The following is a 16,131-nucleotide window of genomic DNA, read 5'->3' on the forward strand; positions in this document are numbered from 1 at the left end:
GCAGTTTCACAACAATATATGTTCCGGGATGCAAGGATTCTCTACAGTGCTCAGATGTCTTCAACCACTCAAATTATAACGGAACACAAAACTAGTAAAATCATTCAAAACATCTAATAAACGCTAAACACATCACATTCTAGGTTCAAAAAGTGCACGGTCCGGGCATCATCTTCAGAGATGGCGTCAAAAGCCTAAACAGACCCCACACAGGGTCTTAACGTGAACTCTCACAGTGGAGCTGACACTGAATGATGGTGCCATGGAGGGCAGCTGCTTCCGGATGAGGCAGATTTTGTGGGTGTTTAGCGGGCCAAAGGGGCAGGCCCCGCAGAAGAGTCACAGGATCCACTCTAGGCGAGTAACGCCTACCTATACAAGAATGCAACTCCTTAAAAAACCTGATTTGTAGAGTGTCAAAGCCATCTGTCTGCCAGGAATCCTTATCACCAAACTTTGGGTATTTGGTATAGGGGCCTACAGGAAATGGAGCAAACGGTCATCTCATGGATTCATCCATGTCTTCCATCTAGCAGTTTAGAGTGATGCACAAGAGGCAGTGCAGGACCCACATGATGTGGGTACCTGGGTCCAGGGTTGGCACTTGCACATCACCGGAAATTGCCAGGGGAACATGGAAGGGCCTATGTTGGTTGTAGAACGCTTTAGAACAAACATCTATGATAAATTTCTTCTCTTTCAGATTTAAAACTTTTTTTTTTTACTCCAGCTCCCGTTTAAGACCAACAACCGTTTAGCCGTTCACGGTTAGTCAAAAGGCAGCAAATGGGATGTGAGGTTTTATTTGGTGGCCCAGGAGTGTGCAGTCCGGGACTCATGGCTAAAAGTTTAGTGTCTACTTTTTGTTCTGGTCATGCTCAGAGGCATCCAGAGACTAGTTCTTCGGGAGTCTTCGACATCTACATAGACACCACTGGAGGAAAGTGCATCTAATGACAAACGTGGTTTTATCATGAAGGATAATTGGGTCTTTTGGTCAGACGAAACAGCAAATTCTTACTCTACTTGTACTCTCTCGCCACCAGGTGGGCATTGGAAATCATGTAGGCAATATAAATGAAATGCTGAAGAATCATGTCTGGACAAACTGAAAGCTTTATTTTCAGCACTGCAGTAGATAATCCAGAAAAAGTGATTGCACCAACTCTTTGCACAAACAATCTACCTGTCCTGCATGTTCCTCTTGAATGTGGCTATCAACCACAACTCCAATGCAGCACTTTAGCAGCAGTACTGCACAGCTCAACATTTTTTTACCCACCTAAATAAAATACATTAAAATAAAAACAGCCATGCTTGTTTGTGCATGACCTAGCTCTGAGTTCTGTGCCACAAGTCTTACATTCAGTTTGTCTGATGTAATTTAATAGCCAACTAATGTGCATGGTGGAGTTCATGGCCGGCTTCCGTTCCGGATGAAAAGAACTTTCAAGACTGCAGAGTGCCAGAGGATATACTGGGATAAACTAGACCAGGCCAAACCGCCAGTGGTGCAGGAGGCTATAAACACCAATGACTATTTGAAGAGGCCAAGCCAAAAGACAATTCCCAGATGGAACCCTCGAAAACCAATGCCCTGCAATACCCAAGGAAGATCCACCAACTTGAAAAAGAAGAGGAAGAGCGGGCATGCAGGGAGTGGTGTGTGTGTTTGGAAAGGTGCAAGGGTGGCAGTAGCATTGCAGAAAGCCAAAATAAAAGAAAAAGTAAAACAAGAAAGCTGTGGAAAAAGGTGAATCAAAAGCCCAAAGAAAATTACCATACACACCGCCTGTAAGCTGGCACAGGATCCATTCCAACACCCTAGCAAAATGTGTGCAAAAATCACAATTCTAGTAATCAGAAAAGCAGGGCCATACCAAACATGTGGTATTAAAGGTGTTACGCCAAGTATGCTGTTCTTTTTTGCCGCAATCCCAGGGTCAAACATGGCCGGTCGCCATAGAAGGCTTTTGTTTCTTTGGTGTGTGGGTGGTCTGGTGAATTCCACGTATTTTAGTTAGTCTTGAGACATCTATTCTCCACACCATCTTACTGCCTCCCTGCTGGGAGCCAGGAGCTCTTGCAGCATAGATGTGAGTAGTGTAGCCTGGGCTACTGGGAGGATCAATTGAGAGCCAATTTGAATCGGACTTACATGAAGAACATTGTTTTTAAATGGCGCATAGCATCCAAGCTGCAAGTTTCCACCACACGACCAGCCACCAATCACCCAGGTTAGTGGTTTACTTGAACATAATTGCCTAATGGGAGCGTTCACAATTTTTGAGTGGGTAGTACGGCAAACGTAAGATGGCACTTGGGCTTCACAATGTTACAAGAAATAAACAGACGTGGATTTAGGTTTTTTGAATTTTAGTTTTCGTTAAATAAAACCGGTGGAGAGAAAAAGCTACAGTAAACACAAAAGCTTTACTTTTCCTTAATCTGGGTCCCAGACCATTGTGATTAAATTTATCTCTTGATTAAAAAGGCTGTACAGATGCACGAAGAGCACCAGCTGAGGATCTTCTGGACAAAATCCTTTGTGTAGCGGGGGTGCAGAATGGCGTGATAGATGTGCGGCTCCTGACTCCCCAATATCCAGGATGGCCGCGTGTCCCAAGAGTTGCTTCCACGCTAGTAAAGCCAAGTAACTCCTAAGTGAGGCTCAGCTGCTCAGTCTCAGGAAGTGTTGAAGAGCAGAGCCCTTCTTGTCCGGAGCTCGACAAACTCCTGATTGTGTTGTCCATACATTGTTTGAATTCCTCATAGGTGTTGGTTGTTGGCAGTTCCAAGCAGTTCTTGTCATGGTGCCCAATGGGCACAGAGCCTGGATGAATTACAATGGACGGCTCTGGGTTAAAACCGATGGGCGGGATGGCCTCTGCACCAGTTGCAAACATCAGTATTTCTTCCAATGACACACACGCCTCACCATCTACAAATAAAGAAACACAGATTAACAGCAGAGAAACATGGGAACAAGAAAGGGTTAATTATAACCAGTTTAAATGCATAGGTATCCTCACTTGATTCATAAACAGAAAATACAGCTATCCAAGTCTATGGCCAACTGTACTACACACTAGTGTCATGCCAGTGAAAATAAAGCCAAAGAAAACAGCCTATTAGAAATAATTATCCCAATAACCCTCCATTTGCATTTTTATTATAACCGTGGCAGGTCGAAACAAACAAAATACTTTTGATGTCACTCTTTCTAGTAAATACTCTACCTCACCTTCGATTTCTCCTTTTGGAACACTGTCCAGGCACCAGAATGGATCCGGAAACTACTTTCAACAAAGCGCACGTGACCTGCTAGGTGGCATCATGCTGCTCTGGTAAGGCTCCCTACTGCCCCAGACGGGACGGAATGGAGCAAGATATAAGTGTCACATCTATGTGCGCGGATGTTAGTTTCTTGCTCATCTCTTTCTGTGCCCTCACACAGAGCATAAACAGTTGTTAGTACCAGTGTGCAGATCCTAACTTGAGAAGGCTCCTCCTTAGAACTGAGAGGTGGGAAAGAAGTGAGGAATCTATAGTTAGATGGATTACCCACCAGAAAGAGCATTACTGAAAGAAAGTAACTTGTACTTTTGGTGGACACTTACAACTGCAGATTCCTCACCTCAATGGATACCAAAGTACCACCACTCCAGGTGAAGGGTCTGAGGAGTGGACTCACACCAAAAAGTCTTGAAGGACTAAGCAAGTGAAATGTTCTCACAGCCGGAACTAGCTATAGTGCTCAGTGAATAATGGTGGATTGGGATGCGACCAGCATGAATACCAGGGGTTGAAATTAATGATGTAAGCATTCCATCCATCACAGTTCTTTATACATATTGTGTCACCAGTGGGACGAGTATGTAAAGGCATGGGTTCCACTGCACACAGTCAGTGGAGCCAAACTGTACCCGGCTAATGAGCCCATTACTAGGGTAAAACCGGTCCTAGGTTGCTTGTGTCCCGATTGAGAGAGGACCGGACTTGGCAGTTCCGGTTGACTGTGCCTATTGGAGCAGGGTCAAGAATGATTCGCCTATAGCAGGGCCCAAACTGAGGTGGGATGCTTTGCAAAAAAACTATGGTTGAGATTTATTCATTTATCCGGTAAGAGCTCATGACTACTGGTTTTATCCAGCTATTGACTGTACAAGGCCTTAGAGACAGCTGTGCGATTTCTTTTTCATTTTGTGTTCGTGTTTTTTATCTTTAGAATTCACCACTCTCCCTTGGTTTAACATGTAACTGTATTGATCATTGGCTGATCTACAAAGTAGGTAAGAGATGTTATTGCCATGTTGCTCTTAGGTGGCTCACCCCTGAGATTGGCAGTCAGAAGTTCTAAACACAAGTTTATTTCCTTTTCTTTTTCAGCCTTGTTTTTGGTCCGGAGGAGAACCCCACAAAACCTAAAGGGGTTCGAAACGCGTAGACCCTCTTTTGTCTATCAAACAATTGCTTTGTTGTGACAGAAAGGGCTGGATGTGCAGTGTTAAAATTGTGTCTTTAATTGATTCATTTCATTCAAAAATGTGTGCACATCCAATCTTGTGTATTTATATTCTTGCATTGTTTGAGGTTAGGCCCCTCTAGTTTACTTTTGTAAAGAACTCTGAAAGCCTTCTCCTTTCTTTATGGGGCCGGTAGCATGTGTATGAATGTGGAGTAGGATGACTAAATGTGGTATGAAAGATGAAATGCTTGGGTGAATGAATTGGTCTTTTGATCCTTTTTTCTTGTATATAGATGTATTTCATTTGATCATTAGTTAGGTTTTCTTTAACTTTTTTCACATTTCTCTTGTGTAAACTGGCATCTTATTTATTGAAAAAATTGATTCAAATTTTTTTTATAGTGGTTTATAATGACGTAAAAATTACTAGCCAATCAGATACAGACTGACTAAGAGCTTCTGTGTTCGACAAAATCGTTTGAATTGGTATCGGAACCGGCATCGGTTTGTTTTGATATGCATAGGCTCAGCCTTACTGATTAGCGCCATACCCATTGTTGTTCTTGTGCGAGATTTATTCAAGCATTCCATCTATCACTATTTAGCATACATATCGTGAATGAATGCACACAACATTGCAGTCTAGCAGATGTCAAGGACAGGCAATTCGCATACCCTGGTGAATCGGCTCTCAAACCTTCAGCAGCTGCTTCTCAGCCAGTGTGTGGCAGATCTTAATGTATAGGACTATACACCTCGACAGGGTCCTCTTTTGCACAGCCTCCCTTCCTTCGCCCTAGAGAACCCCACAAAATCGCCCACATGGTGTTCATTGGTATGTTCAATATAAAAGCTTAAAGCCCATTAGGTGTTACGCAGATTTTGCCTTCCATCTTTCGAGGGGTGAGGGGGCACCTAGTACACACACGAAGTGATAGATCGCCCAAAGTAGAATGGAATTGCAACTTTAGGCAAAAAAGGCGACCAGAGTTCAACACCAATATGGCAGGAAAACAGGCGGTGTAGCATTGATAGTGCCTGCAGTCCACTCTCCAGACAAGCAGAAATGACTGCAACGAAGAAGATGGACTTCAAAGTCAAGATATGCAAGAAGCAGCTATGCTTTGATGTGGCGTGGAAGAGAAACATTAAGTCCAAATTAAGGTCCCATTGTGGCATTACAAACTGTTTGGGAGGAATCTTATTTCAAACCTTTTAAAAAACCTCACCACAAGAGGGGATTTAAACATGGACGGTTAATCCGGCAATCAGCCACTGCTCAATCTCGACGCATGGAGATGTAGATTGTGCCGGTTCCGATGTAGAACCCTGTGCTGCTGCTACAACCGAAGAACCTCTTGATGTGGAATCCTGATTGGAGGACTTCTACCCCTGCCCAGAGGTTCTGGGTACCATGCTCTGGCCCAATACCGAGCTAAAAGGATGGTCTGGGCCAGGTCGTTCTGATGTTTCCCAAAACTCAGGGAAAGGGAGGCAGGCATACAGGAGTTGTGTGTCATTCCAGCCAGAATGGCCTGATATGCAGTGCTCACTATTCTAGTGAACACTATGTATCAGTCCAGCAACCCTTATTGATGATTGGTTGTAAGTCAACCTTATAGACCAGCTATCCTAGTAGCGTGGATACGAGCAGTCTAAGGCTAAAGACTCGAGAGGGCGCGTTAAGCCAGCTGTTTACCACACCTATACCCCTTGAATACCAAGTGAAAGGACACCACACAAGTGTTATGAAAATAAACAGTTATTTATTTAAAGATCACAACAGCCCTGTACTCTTTATGAGGACAGGGTACTAAGCACAAACCAAAACTCTTACAAAAATACTTAAGTTAGCACAGTATATACAAATGCCCGAGGGGCACGGAAAACCATATACTCTGAAAGTGGAATGCGAAATTACTAGCAGGTAAGTACAGTACTAATAGCTTTTGGAATCGCTAGGACTTGACTAGGGAATCGTTAGATTACTTCTAGGAGGCCTAGGGGACTCGGGTGCAGTGTGTGCACTCTCACGCGAGATGCGGGACAAAAGTCTATGGTAGCTAGGAATTAGAAAGTTAGTGTTCTCGGGCGAACCCGACCTGGTAGGGAGAAAACGAAAGTAGATTCTGACCCTTGGATAGTGAGGCTATGCTGGGGCACCGAAATGCCGAAGTTACCTAGCCCAGGGGCTGCAGCTGCATAGGTCTGAAAAGACGTCGGGAATCCTCGTAGACGGACCAGGAGCCGGAAGAAAAGATGCTGGCCGGTGACCAGTGAAGAAAGTTCAGTCGGATCCAAGCCTGGATCTTGAAGATAGATGACACCTGAAAGCAGAGGGGACCAAGTTCGAGACTACTAGCCAGTAGTCAGTGGGCACCAGGAGGGCACCGGATGGTAGCCACCTCGACTAGGTGAGTGGGTGACGCTTGACTCGAAGATCTCACGGACCAGGAGGCGTTGTCGGCGACCAGGATGGAGGATCGAGCTGTCCCACGAAGATAGAAGCTGTCGGCGTCGCTGGACCCAGGATTGGCCAACAAAGCCTTGGCAAATTCAAGCCCACGCGGTGGACCTAAAATGGCGTCTGGGGTGGACCAGGAGGGTCCGGGGTGCCTCTCTTGAAGAAGGAAGCAAAGGCCAGCCTGGAGCAACCAGACCAGCAGTCGTGAAGTCGTTGGGCGTCGTTCAGAGGGCCACAAGCCAGCCGGCTAGTAGCCAAACAACGCGGTGCACAGCAAACAGCAGAAGGGCCCCACGCAGATCGTGGAGATGCAGGGGGGCTGACCTTGGGTGCTGGAGCTGCGCAGGGTCGGGGCTTCTCGGACCCCAAAGCACTCGCCAGTGGAGGACACGGTGGGCTTGCAGTAAAGATGTCGTGCAGTCTTGGCGATCGTCGGTCCCTTGAGGTCTCGTCGCACTCACGGTTCTCAGCTGGGCTGTAGAGGTGAGTAGAGGTCAGAGGTGCCAGGGAAGCCGGGTCTCGTCGAGCTGGGTCGTCGGATTCGTGATGAAGGACTTGCAGCAGACCGCAGTGTTCTTTAGGATGGTGCCTGCGGATGCAGGGTGACTACTCCTTAGCCACAAGGGAGAATCTTGAAGAAGAAATCGTGAAGTCCTTTCGAAGAAAGTGGTATCTTGATTCCAAAGATGATCTAATTTTAACAGGGGGCCCGCTCCCATCTTTATACTAAAAAAGGGGGCTGACCCGGTGACTAGGTCCTGCCTATGGGTGGGACTAGGTGGGGGGTGGTTACACCCCTCAGCCATGCCGGACTTCCCCAGGCCAGGGGCTGGTGTGCCCCTGGAACTGGTTCAGACCGGCCTATGCGTAGTGAGCACCGGGGTGCCACTCAGCAGTCACCTTCCTGTAAAGCCCTGCCTACCCAGGATACACAAAACCATGTCTGGGACGGTGCTAGCACCGCCCCTGACAGGAAACCCTTTGTCCAGGCTCCCCTCGCTGGAAGGACTCCCAGCTGCAGGGGGTCAGACTCGTGTCTGTGGTGGCAGCATCCATTTTGTGGAGCTGAGGCTTCAGTTAACTTTAACCGGGGTTCACAGTTACATACATGTCGTGTCCCTCTAGAAGGGTGGAATGCTAACCCCGTCGCCAGAATTGGCGAGGGGTTAGTATTCCAATTCGTATGACACCTTACTCGACATGTTTTGATAAAGCAATACCAAAGATAGCATTTAACCGCGAGGATTATAATGCACTTAAGAGTATATGGTATGCGATATCATGGAACAGCTATTAGGACTTGATTCCGCAAGCTGCAGACAGGCTCAGCTCATGCCAGAGCACCATCTCACACGATTCCAAGCACTCTGCCTTCAGGATTGTCAAGGCCTGCCATAGGAGTGACTGATAGGAATCTGTGTGTCCATTTTAGGGTTAGGTATAGGTATACTACACCTACAGCAAAGGGTGATTACACGACTTTGCCCCAGCTGTCATGCAGCCAGTTGTGTCAAATTTAGGAGGCCAGCCAGGGGTGGCATAATACATGCTGCAGCCCCTGGCAGCCCTGGGTACACCTATGCCCTGAGTTACAGGGTCTGATAAGGTGGCCCAGTACCAATTGGTAGATGCACCTAGGGTACATGAGGTAATTTAGAAAGAGAACAGCCAGGCTGTGGGTCTGATTGGCAGGCCCACAGCCAGAGAAAGTCGTAAACCAGTGAAACAAAAGCAAAAAATCTGGGTGATCATAGGATTGCAGACCCTACTCTCCTACATGACCCCCCCCCAAACTTTGGGACAATAAGCTAACCTTGACCAGGTGAGTCTTCTTGTTCTAAGTGGAAATATCTGGAGAGCCCATCGGCATTGCCATGATCAGTACCAGGTCTATGTTCCACTGTAAAGTCCATCCCCTGTAGGGAAATGGACCACCTAAGCAGTTTGGGGTTTTCACCCTTCATCTGATTTAGCCACAAGAGGGGCTTATGGTCGGTCTGAATCTTGAAGTGAGTGCCAAACAAGTATGGCCTCAGCTTCTTCAGGGCCCAAACCACAGCAAAGGCCTCCCTCTCAATAGCTGACCAATTCTTCTCTCTGGGGGTCAGCCTTCTGCTTATAAAAGCAATGGGCTGATCCTGACCATCAAAATTCAGTTGAGAAAGAACAGCTCCCACACCCAACTCAGAAGCATCTGTTTGGACAATGAATGGTTTGGAGTAGTCTGGACTCTTAAGGATAGGTGCTGTGCACATGGCCTGCTTTAGGTCATCGAATGCTTTTTGACAGCCTGCTGTCCACTGAACCTTTTTTGGCATTTTTTTACTTGTCAGTTCATTTAATGGTGTCACAATGGAACCATAGTTCCTGACAAATTTTCTGTAGTATCCAGTCAGGCCCAAGAAAGCTCGAACCTGAGTCTGGGTGGTTGGAGGAGCCCAGTCCCTGATTGACTGTATTTTGCTCTCCAGTGGCTGAACCTGGCCTCCACCTACAAGGTGGCCCAGGTATACAACCTGTGTCTGCCCTATCTGGCACTTGGTGGCCTTGATAGTGAGGCCTGCTGCTTGCAGAGCCTCTAACACTTTCCTCAGGTGGACCAGGTGATCCTCCCAGGTGGAGCTAAAGACAGCAATATCATCTAGATATGCTGCACAGAAGTCATCCAGCCCAGTAAGGACTTGATTCACCAACCTTTGGAAGGTGGCAGGTGCATTTTTCAGACCAAAGGGCATTACCACAAATTGATAATGCCCACCAGGGGTTGAAAATGCTGTTTTGGGCTTGGCATCCTCAGCTAACCTGATTTGCCAATACCCAGCTGTTAAGTCAAATGTACTTAAGTAGTTGGCAGAAGCCAATCTATCTATAAGTTCATCTGCCCTTGGTATTGGATGGGCATCAGTCTTAGTGACTGCATTGAGACCCCTGTAGTCTACGCAAAACCTCATCTCTCTCTTACCATCTTGGGTGTGAGGCTTTGGCACTAGAACTACTGGACTAGCCCAAGGGCTATCTGAGGGTTCAATGACTCCCAATTCCAACATTTTCTGCACTTCAGTTTTTATGCAGTCTCTAACATGATCAGGCTGCCTGTAGATTTTACTCTTGACTGGCAGGCTGTCACCAGTGTCAACCTCATGGGTGCACCAATTGGTCTGACTGGGTGTCAGAGAGAACATACGTCTGAAAGACTGAAGAACCTGTTTACAGTCTTTCTGCTGATGTTCAGAGAGGCTGCCACAAAAGACAACACCATCTACTGACCCATCATCAGGATTCTGAGTGAGCAGGTCTGGGAGAGGGTCACTCTCTTCCTCCTGTCCCTCATCTATGGCCATGAGCAAGCTCATGTCCTTCCTGTCGACATATGCTTTGAGCCTGTTGACATGGAGTACCCTATGGGGACTCCTGGGAGTTCCAAGGTCCACCAGGTAGGTGACCTCTCCCTTTTGCTCAAGGATTGTGTGGGGCCCAGACCATTTGTCTTTGAGTGCTGCTGGGGCCACTGGCTCCAGCACCCACACCTTCTGTCCAGGCTGATAAACAGTCAGGACAGCCTTTTGGTCATGCCAAGCTTTTTGAAGTTCTTGACTGGCCTTAAGGTTTTCTGATGCCTTCTCCATATACTCAGCCATCCTGGAGCGGAGACCAAGTACATAGTCCATTATGTTGGTTGCAGGCTTTTTGAGAGGTCTCTCCCATCCTTCCTTCACCAAACACAAGGGGCCTCTCACAGGATGCCCATACAAAAGTTCAAAAGGGCTGTAGCCAACCCCCTTTTGTGGGACCTCTCTGTAAGCAAACAGAAGGCAGGGCATCAGGACATCCCATCTACGCCTGAGTGTTTCAGGTAGTCCATGAATCATCCCTTTTAGGGTCCTGTTGAACCTTTCAACAAGCCCATTGCATTGTGGGTGATAGGGTGTAGTGAATTTGTAATTGACACCACACTCCTTCCACATAGCAGTTAAATAGCTTGACATGAAGTTTGCACCTCTGTCAGAGACAACCTCCTTAGGGAAGCCCACTCTGGAGAACACTCCAACTAGGGCCCTTGCCACCACAGGGGCTGTGGTGGTCCTAAGTGGAATAGCTTCAGGATACCTGGTGGCATGATCCACTACCACCAGTATAAACTTGTGCCCTGATGCTGTCTGGGGTTCCATTGGACCAACAATGTCAATCCCCACTCTTTCAAAGGGCACCCCCACCACAGGCATTGGTATAAGGGGGGCCTTTGTTGTGCCACCTGACTTACCACTGGCTTGGCAAGTGACACAGGAGCGACAAAACTCCTTGGTATCCTCATTCATGTGAGGCCAGTGAAAGTGTGAGACAAGCCTGTCCCAAGTCTTTGTCTGGCCTAAGTGTCCTGCTAAGGGAATCTCATGGGCCAAGGTAAGTAGGAAACCTCTCTGAGACAAGGGTACAACCAGCCTCCTGGTCATGCCAGGCTTGGGGTCTCTTGACTCAGTGTACAGGAGTCCATCTTCCCAGTATACCTTGTGGGTACCTGTGGCGTTCCCAGCAGCCTCAGCAGCAGCCTGCTGTCTGAGGGGTTCAAGAGAAGGGCAGCCTAACTGGTCCTTCCCCAGGTCTTCCCTTGAGGGTCCCCCTGAACCCAAGAATTCAACTTGATCAAGTTCAAACTCTCTAGGCTCAGTTTCCCTCAATTCCTGCAGGTCAGCCTCCTCTGAGACTTGATCCACAACCTGGGGCAAGGGGGAAGGCACAGCCTTAACCCTACTGCTCTTTTTCTTGGAAGGTGTCTGGTCCATTGTTCCAGGATCCAGCACCTGTTCAGTGGGGCATCTTCTGGCCTGTGACCTAGTCACAGCAAACACATGTGCTGGCAAACCTAACATTTCCAGATGAGTCCTCTGCTCCACTTCTGACCATTGTGATGACTCCAAATCATTGCCCAACAAACAATCCACTGGGAGGTCTGAACTAACTACAACCTTCTTGTGGCCAGTTACCCCTCCCCAGGAGAAAGCTACAATTGCCATACTATGATTGGTAGTGACATTGCTTGCATTGGTCACCAGGAATTCTGTACCTGGCATGATCTGTCCAGGGTCCACAAAGCTAGGTGTCACCATTGTGACACTGGCACAAGTGTCCCTATAGGCCTGAGCCATTTTTCCATTAATAAAAGGTGTCTGTCTGTATTTGCCCAAAGTATTGGGACTTATGTCAGGGGACATATCCATATCCCCTGTACTGACAAGGACAGCCTGAGTGAGGGTGCCAACTAAGTTGTCACTCCCCTCAGAACCCAGGGTTAACCCTACTAAACCCTTGGGAGGTGCACTACCACTGCTGGCTGTACTAGGGGGCACAGGTGCCTTAGGGGCTGCAGTGGCAGGAGTCTGCCCTCCTCCTTTCTTGGTGCACTCACTAAACCAGTGAGTTTTACTTTTGCAGTATTGGCACCACCTTTTAGATTGGCCTTCTTTCTTCTTTTGGGGAGCCTGACCCCCACCCTCTTTGGGTTGTTGGGGACCTGTCGAAGACTTCTGGTCATTTTGTTCCCCTTTCGAATCCTTACCCTTCTGGTCTGCTTTCTTCTGACCACCTTGATTCTGGCCCTGGTTCTGTTTAACTCTTGTTCTAACCCATCTGTCTGCCTTCTTTCCCAATTCTTGGGGAGAGGTCAGATCTGAGTCAACAAGATGCTGATGCAACAACTGGTTCTGACAATTGTTTAAAATTTGCTCTCTCATCATCAAATTGTACAATCCTTTATAATCAGTAACCTTACTGCCCAGCAACCAGCCCTCAAAAGCCTTAGTGGCACAATCTACAAAGTCAGCCCAATCTTGAGACTGAGTTTTCTGGGTATCCCTGAACAGCACCCTGTACTGCTCAGTGGTTAGGCCAAACCCATCAACCAGTGCATTTTTCAAGACTTGGTAATCATTAGCATCCTCCACCCTTGTGGTGAGGAGCTTGTCTCTTCCTTTACCCTCAAAGGAGAGCCACAAGATAGCTGCCCACTGACTTGGGGGAACACCTTGCACAGTGCAGGCCCTCTCCAAAGCAGTAATCCATTTGTGGATGTCATCCCCTTGTTTAAAGGGGGGCACTATCTTACCAAGGTGTTTTGTATCAAAACTCCTTTCCCTATTGCTAGGTACAATGCTGCCACCAGTGGGGACTGTCCCACTCAATTGTTGCTCTCTAGCAAAGGCAAGCCTCTCTTTGGCCAGGGCAAGTTCTTCCCTTTCAATCCTCAGATTGGCTGCCTTTTCCTTAGCTTCATACATTCTCCTCTGGGGAGATGTCATTCCCCTTTGAGAGGAACGTTGAGAGCCATTGGTATGAAGGGATCTGATAGAGCCTCTTGATAGAGATCTATCTCGTCCATTCCCAATGTTAAGCTGACCTGAGAGTGGCCCCAAGGGTCCCCTAGTGCCCATCTCATGTCTGCTTAAGTTGGACCTGGTTAGTCTGCTGACTTCTACCTGTTCCTTTTCTGCCTCATCCCCTGATACCAAATCATCATCCTCATCATCAGCATCATCTGCTTCCTGAAGAGGATGGTCCTGGGCATCAAAGGGACCCTGTAAGGAGGGCATGTTGCCATCTGAATTAGAAGGGTCTGGGTTACCAGCCCTCCTTGCATCATGAGTCTCTAAGAGACCAATCAGAAAGGCAGTTGTGGGGTTAGACCCCTGCTTAATCTTCCTAGAGGTACACACTTGTCGTAACTCATGGAAGCTAAGCGCAGTATATCTTGAAGGGATGACCTGTGGAGGGTCAACTGACACAAGGGGAACCTCAGTGTTTCCTCCTTTGTCCGACATACTGTTTCTAGTGTGGTGTAAGTGATGCACCTACCTACACTATGTGTTTACCTACTGATCCCTTGCTAAGAGTTGCAGCCAAGGTGTGCTAAGCCTTGAGGAGCTACAACAGCTGGTTCAGTAGAACTCAGAGTATTCTAAGCTTTAGTTATGTGTACCTAACAGTACTTATGTGATCTTTCAACAAGATATTCTTAGGATACGTGTGGTAAAACAACAGCAAGCTCAAATCCCAACCGCTGCTCACCAATGTGAGAAGGTGGCCTGATATGCAGTGCTCACTATTCTAGTGAACACTATGTATCAGTCCAGCAACCCTTATTGATGATTGGTTGTAAGTCAACCTTATAGACCAGCTATCCTAGTAGCGTGGATACGAGCAGTCTAAGGCTAAAGACTCGAGAGGGCGCGTTAAGCCAGCTGTTTACCACACCTATACCCCTTGAATACCAAGTGAAAGGACACCACACAAGTGTTATGAAAATAAACAGTTATTTATTTAAAGATCACAACAGCCCTGTACTCTTTATGAGGACAGGGTACTAAGCACAAACCAAAACTCTTACAAAAATACTTAAGTTAGCACAGTATATACAAATGCCCGAGGGGCACGGAAAACCATATACTCTGAAAGTGGAATGCGAAATTACTAGCAGGTAAGTACAGTACTAATAGCTTTTGGAATCGCTAGGACTTGACTAGGGAATCGTTAGATTACTTCTAGGAGGCCTAGGGGACTCGGGTGCAGTGTGTGCACTCTCACGCGAGATGCGGGACAAAAGTCTATGGTAGCTAGGAATTAGAAAGTTAGTGTTCTCGGGCGAACCCGACCTGGTAGGGAGAAAACGAAAGTAGATTCTGACCCTTGGATAGTGAGGCTATGCTGGGGCACCGAAATGCCGAAGTTACCTAGCCCAGGGGCTGCAGCTGCATAGGTCTGAAAAGACGTCGGGAATCCTCGTAGACGGACCAGGAGCCGGAAGAAAAGATGCTGGCCGGTGACCAGTGAAGAAAGTTCAGTCGGATCCAAGCCTGGATCTTGAAGATAGATGACACCTGAAAGCAGAGGGGACCAAGTTCGAGACTACTAGCCAGTAGTCAGTGGGCACCAGGAGGGCACCGGATGGTAGCCACCTCGACTAGGTGAGTGGGTGACGCTTGACTCGAAGATCTCACGGACCAGGAGGCGTTGTCGGCGACCAGGATGGAGGATCGAGCTGTCCCACGAAGATAGAAGCTGTCGGCGTCGCTGGACCCAGGATTGGCCAACAAAGCCTTGGCAAATTCAAGCCCACGCGGTGGACCTAAAATGGCGTCTGGGGTGGACCAGGAGGGTCCGGGGTGCCTCTCTTGAAGAAGGAAGCAAAGGCCAGCCTGGAGCAACCAGACCAGCAGTCGTGAAGTCGTTGGGCGTCGTTCAGAGGGCCACAAGCCAGCCGGCTAGTAGCCAAACAACGCGGTGCACAGCAAACAGCAGAAGGGCCCCACGCAGATCGTGGAGATGCAGGGGGGCTGACCTTGGGTGCTGGAGCTGCGCAGGGTCGGGGCTTCTCGGACCCCAAAGCACTCGCCAGTGGAGGACACGGTGGGCTTGCAGTAAAGATGTCGTGCAGTCTTGGCGATCGTCGGTCCCTTGAGGTCTCGTCGCACTCACGGTTCTCAGCTGGGCTGTAGAGGTGAGTAGAGGTCAGAGGTGCCAGGGAAGCCGGGTCTCGTCGAGCTGGGTCGTCGGATTCGTGATGAAGGACTTGCAGCAGACCGCAGTGTTCTTTAGGATGGTGCCTGCGGATGCAGGGTGACTACTCCTTAGCCACAAGGGAGAATCTTGAAGAAGAAATCGTGAAGTCCTTTCGAAGAAAGTGGTATCTTGATTCCAAAGATGATCTAATTTTAACAGGGGGCCCGCTCCCATCTTTATACTAAAAAAGGGGGCTGACCCGGTGACTAGGTCCTGCCTATGGGTGGGACTAGGTGGGGGGTGGTTACACCCCTCAGCCATGCCGGACTTCCCCAGGCCAGGGGCTGGTGTGCCCCTGGAACTGGTTCAGACCGGCCTATGCGTAGTGAGCACCGGGGTGCCACTCAGCAGTCACCTTCCTGTAAAGCCCTGCCTACCCAGGATACACAAAACCATGTCTGGGACGGTGCTAGCACCGCCCCTGACAGGAAACCCTTTGTCCAGGCTCCCCTCGCTGGAAGGACTCCCAGCTGCAGGGGGTCAGACTCGTGTCTGTGGTGGCAGCATCCATTTTGTGGAGCTGAGGCTTCAGTTAACTTTAACCGGGGTTCACAGTTACATACATGTCGTGTCCCTCTAGAAGGGTGGAATGCTAACCCCGTCGCCAGAATTGGCGAGGGGTTAGTATTCCAATTCGTATGACACCTTA

At 48.2% G+C, this 16,131-nt stretch overlaps 1 protein-coding gene across 3 annotated transcripts in view; it reads right to left on the minus strand.

The window, feature by feature from the left end:
- Nucleotides 1–1,101: 1,101 nt before the first annotated feature.
- G2E3 (G2/M-phase specific E3 ubiquitin protein ligase) overlaps nt 1,102–16,131 on the minus strand; it is a 446,104-nt gene continuing 431,074 nt past the window's right edge. For 2 of the 3 annotated variants that reach the window (XM_086936986.1, XM_086936987.1), the window contains exon 16: nt 2,363–2,941. In XM_086936986.1, coding sequence (XP_086793112.1) covers nt 2,661–2,941 — 281 coding nt within the window. In that variant the 3' untranslated portion in view covers nt 2,363–2,660. Of the gene's footprint in view, nt 2,942–16,131 lie in introns of all 3 variants that reach the window. The other variant, XM_086936985.1, reaches the window with a different exon arrangement.

This window comes from Lissotriton vulgaris, chromosome 9 (genome assembly GCF_964263255.1).
Source record: "Lissotriton vulgaris chromosome 9, aLisVul1.2, whole genome shotgun sequence".
NCBI classification, from domain to species: Eukaryota; Metazoa; Chordata; class Amphibia; order Caudata; family Salamandridae; genus Lissotriton; species Lissotriton vulgaris.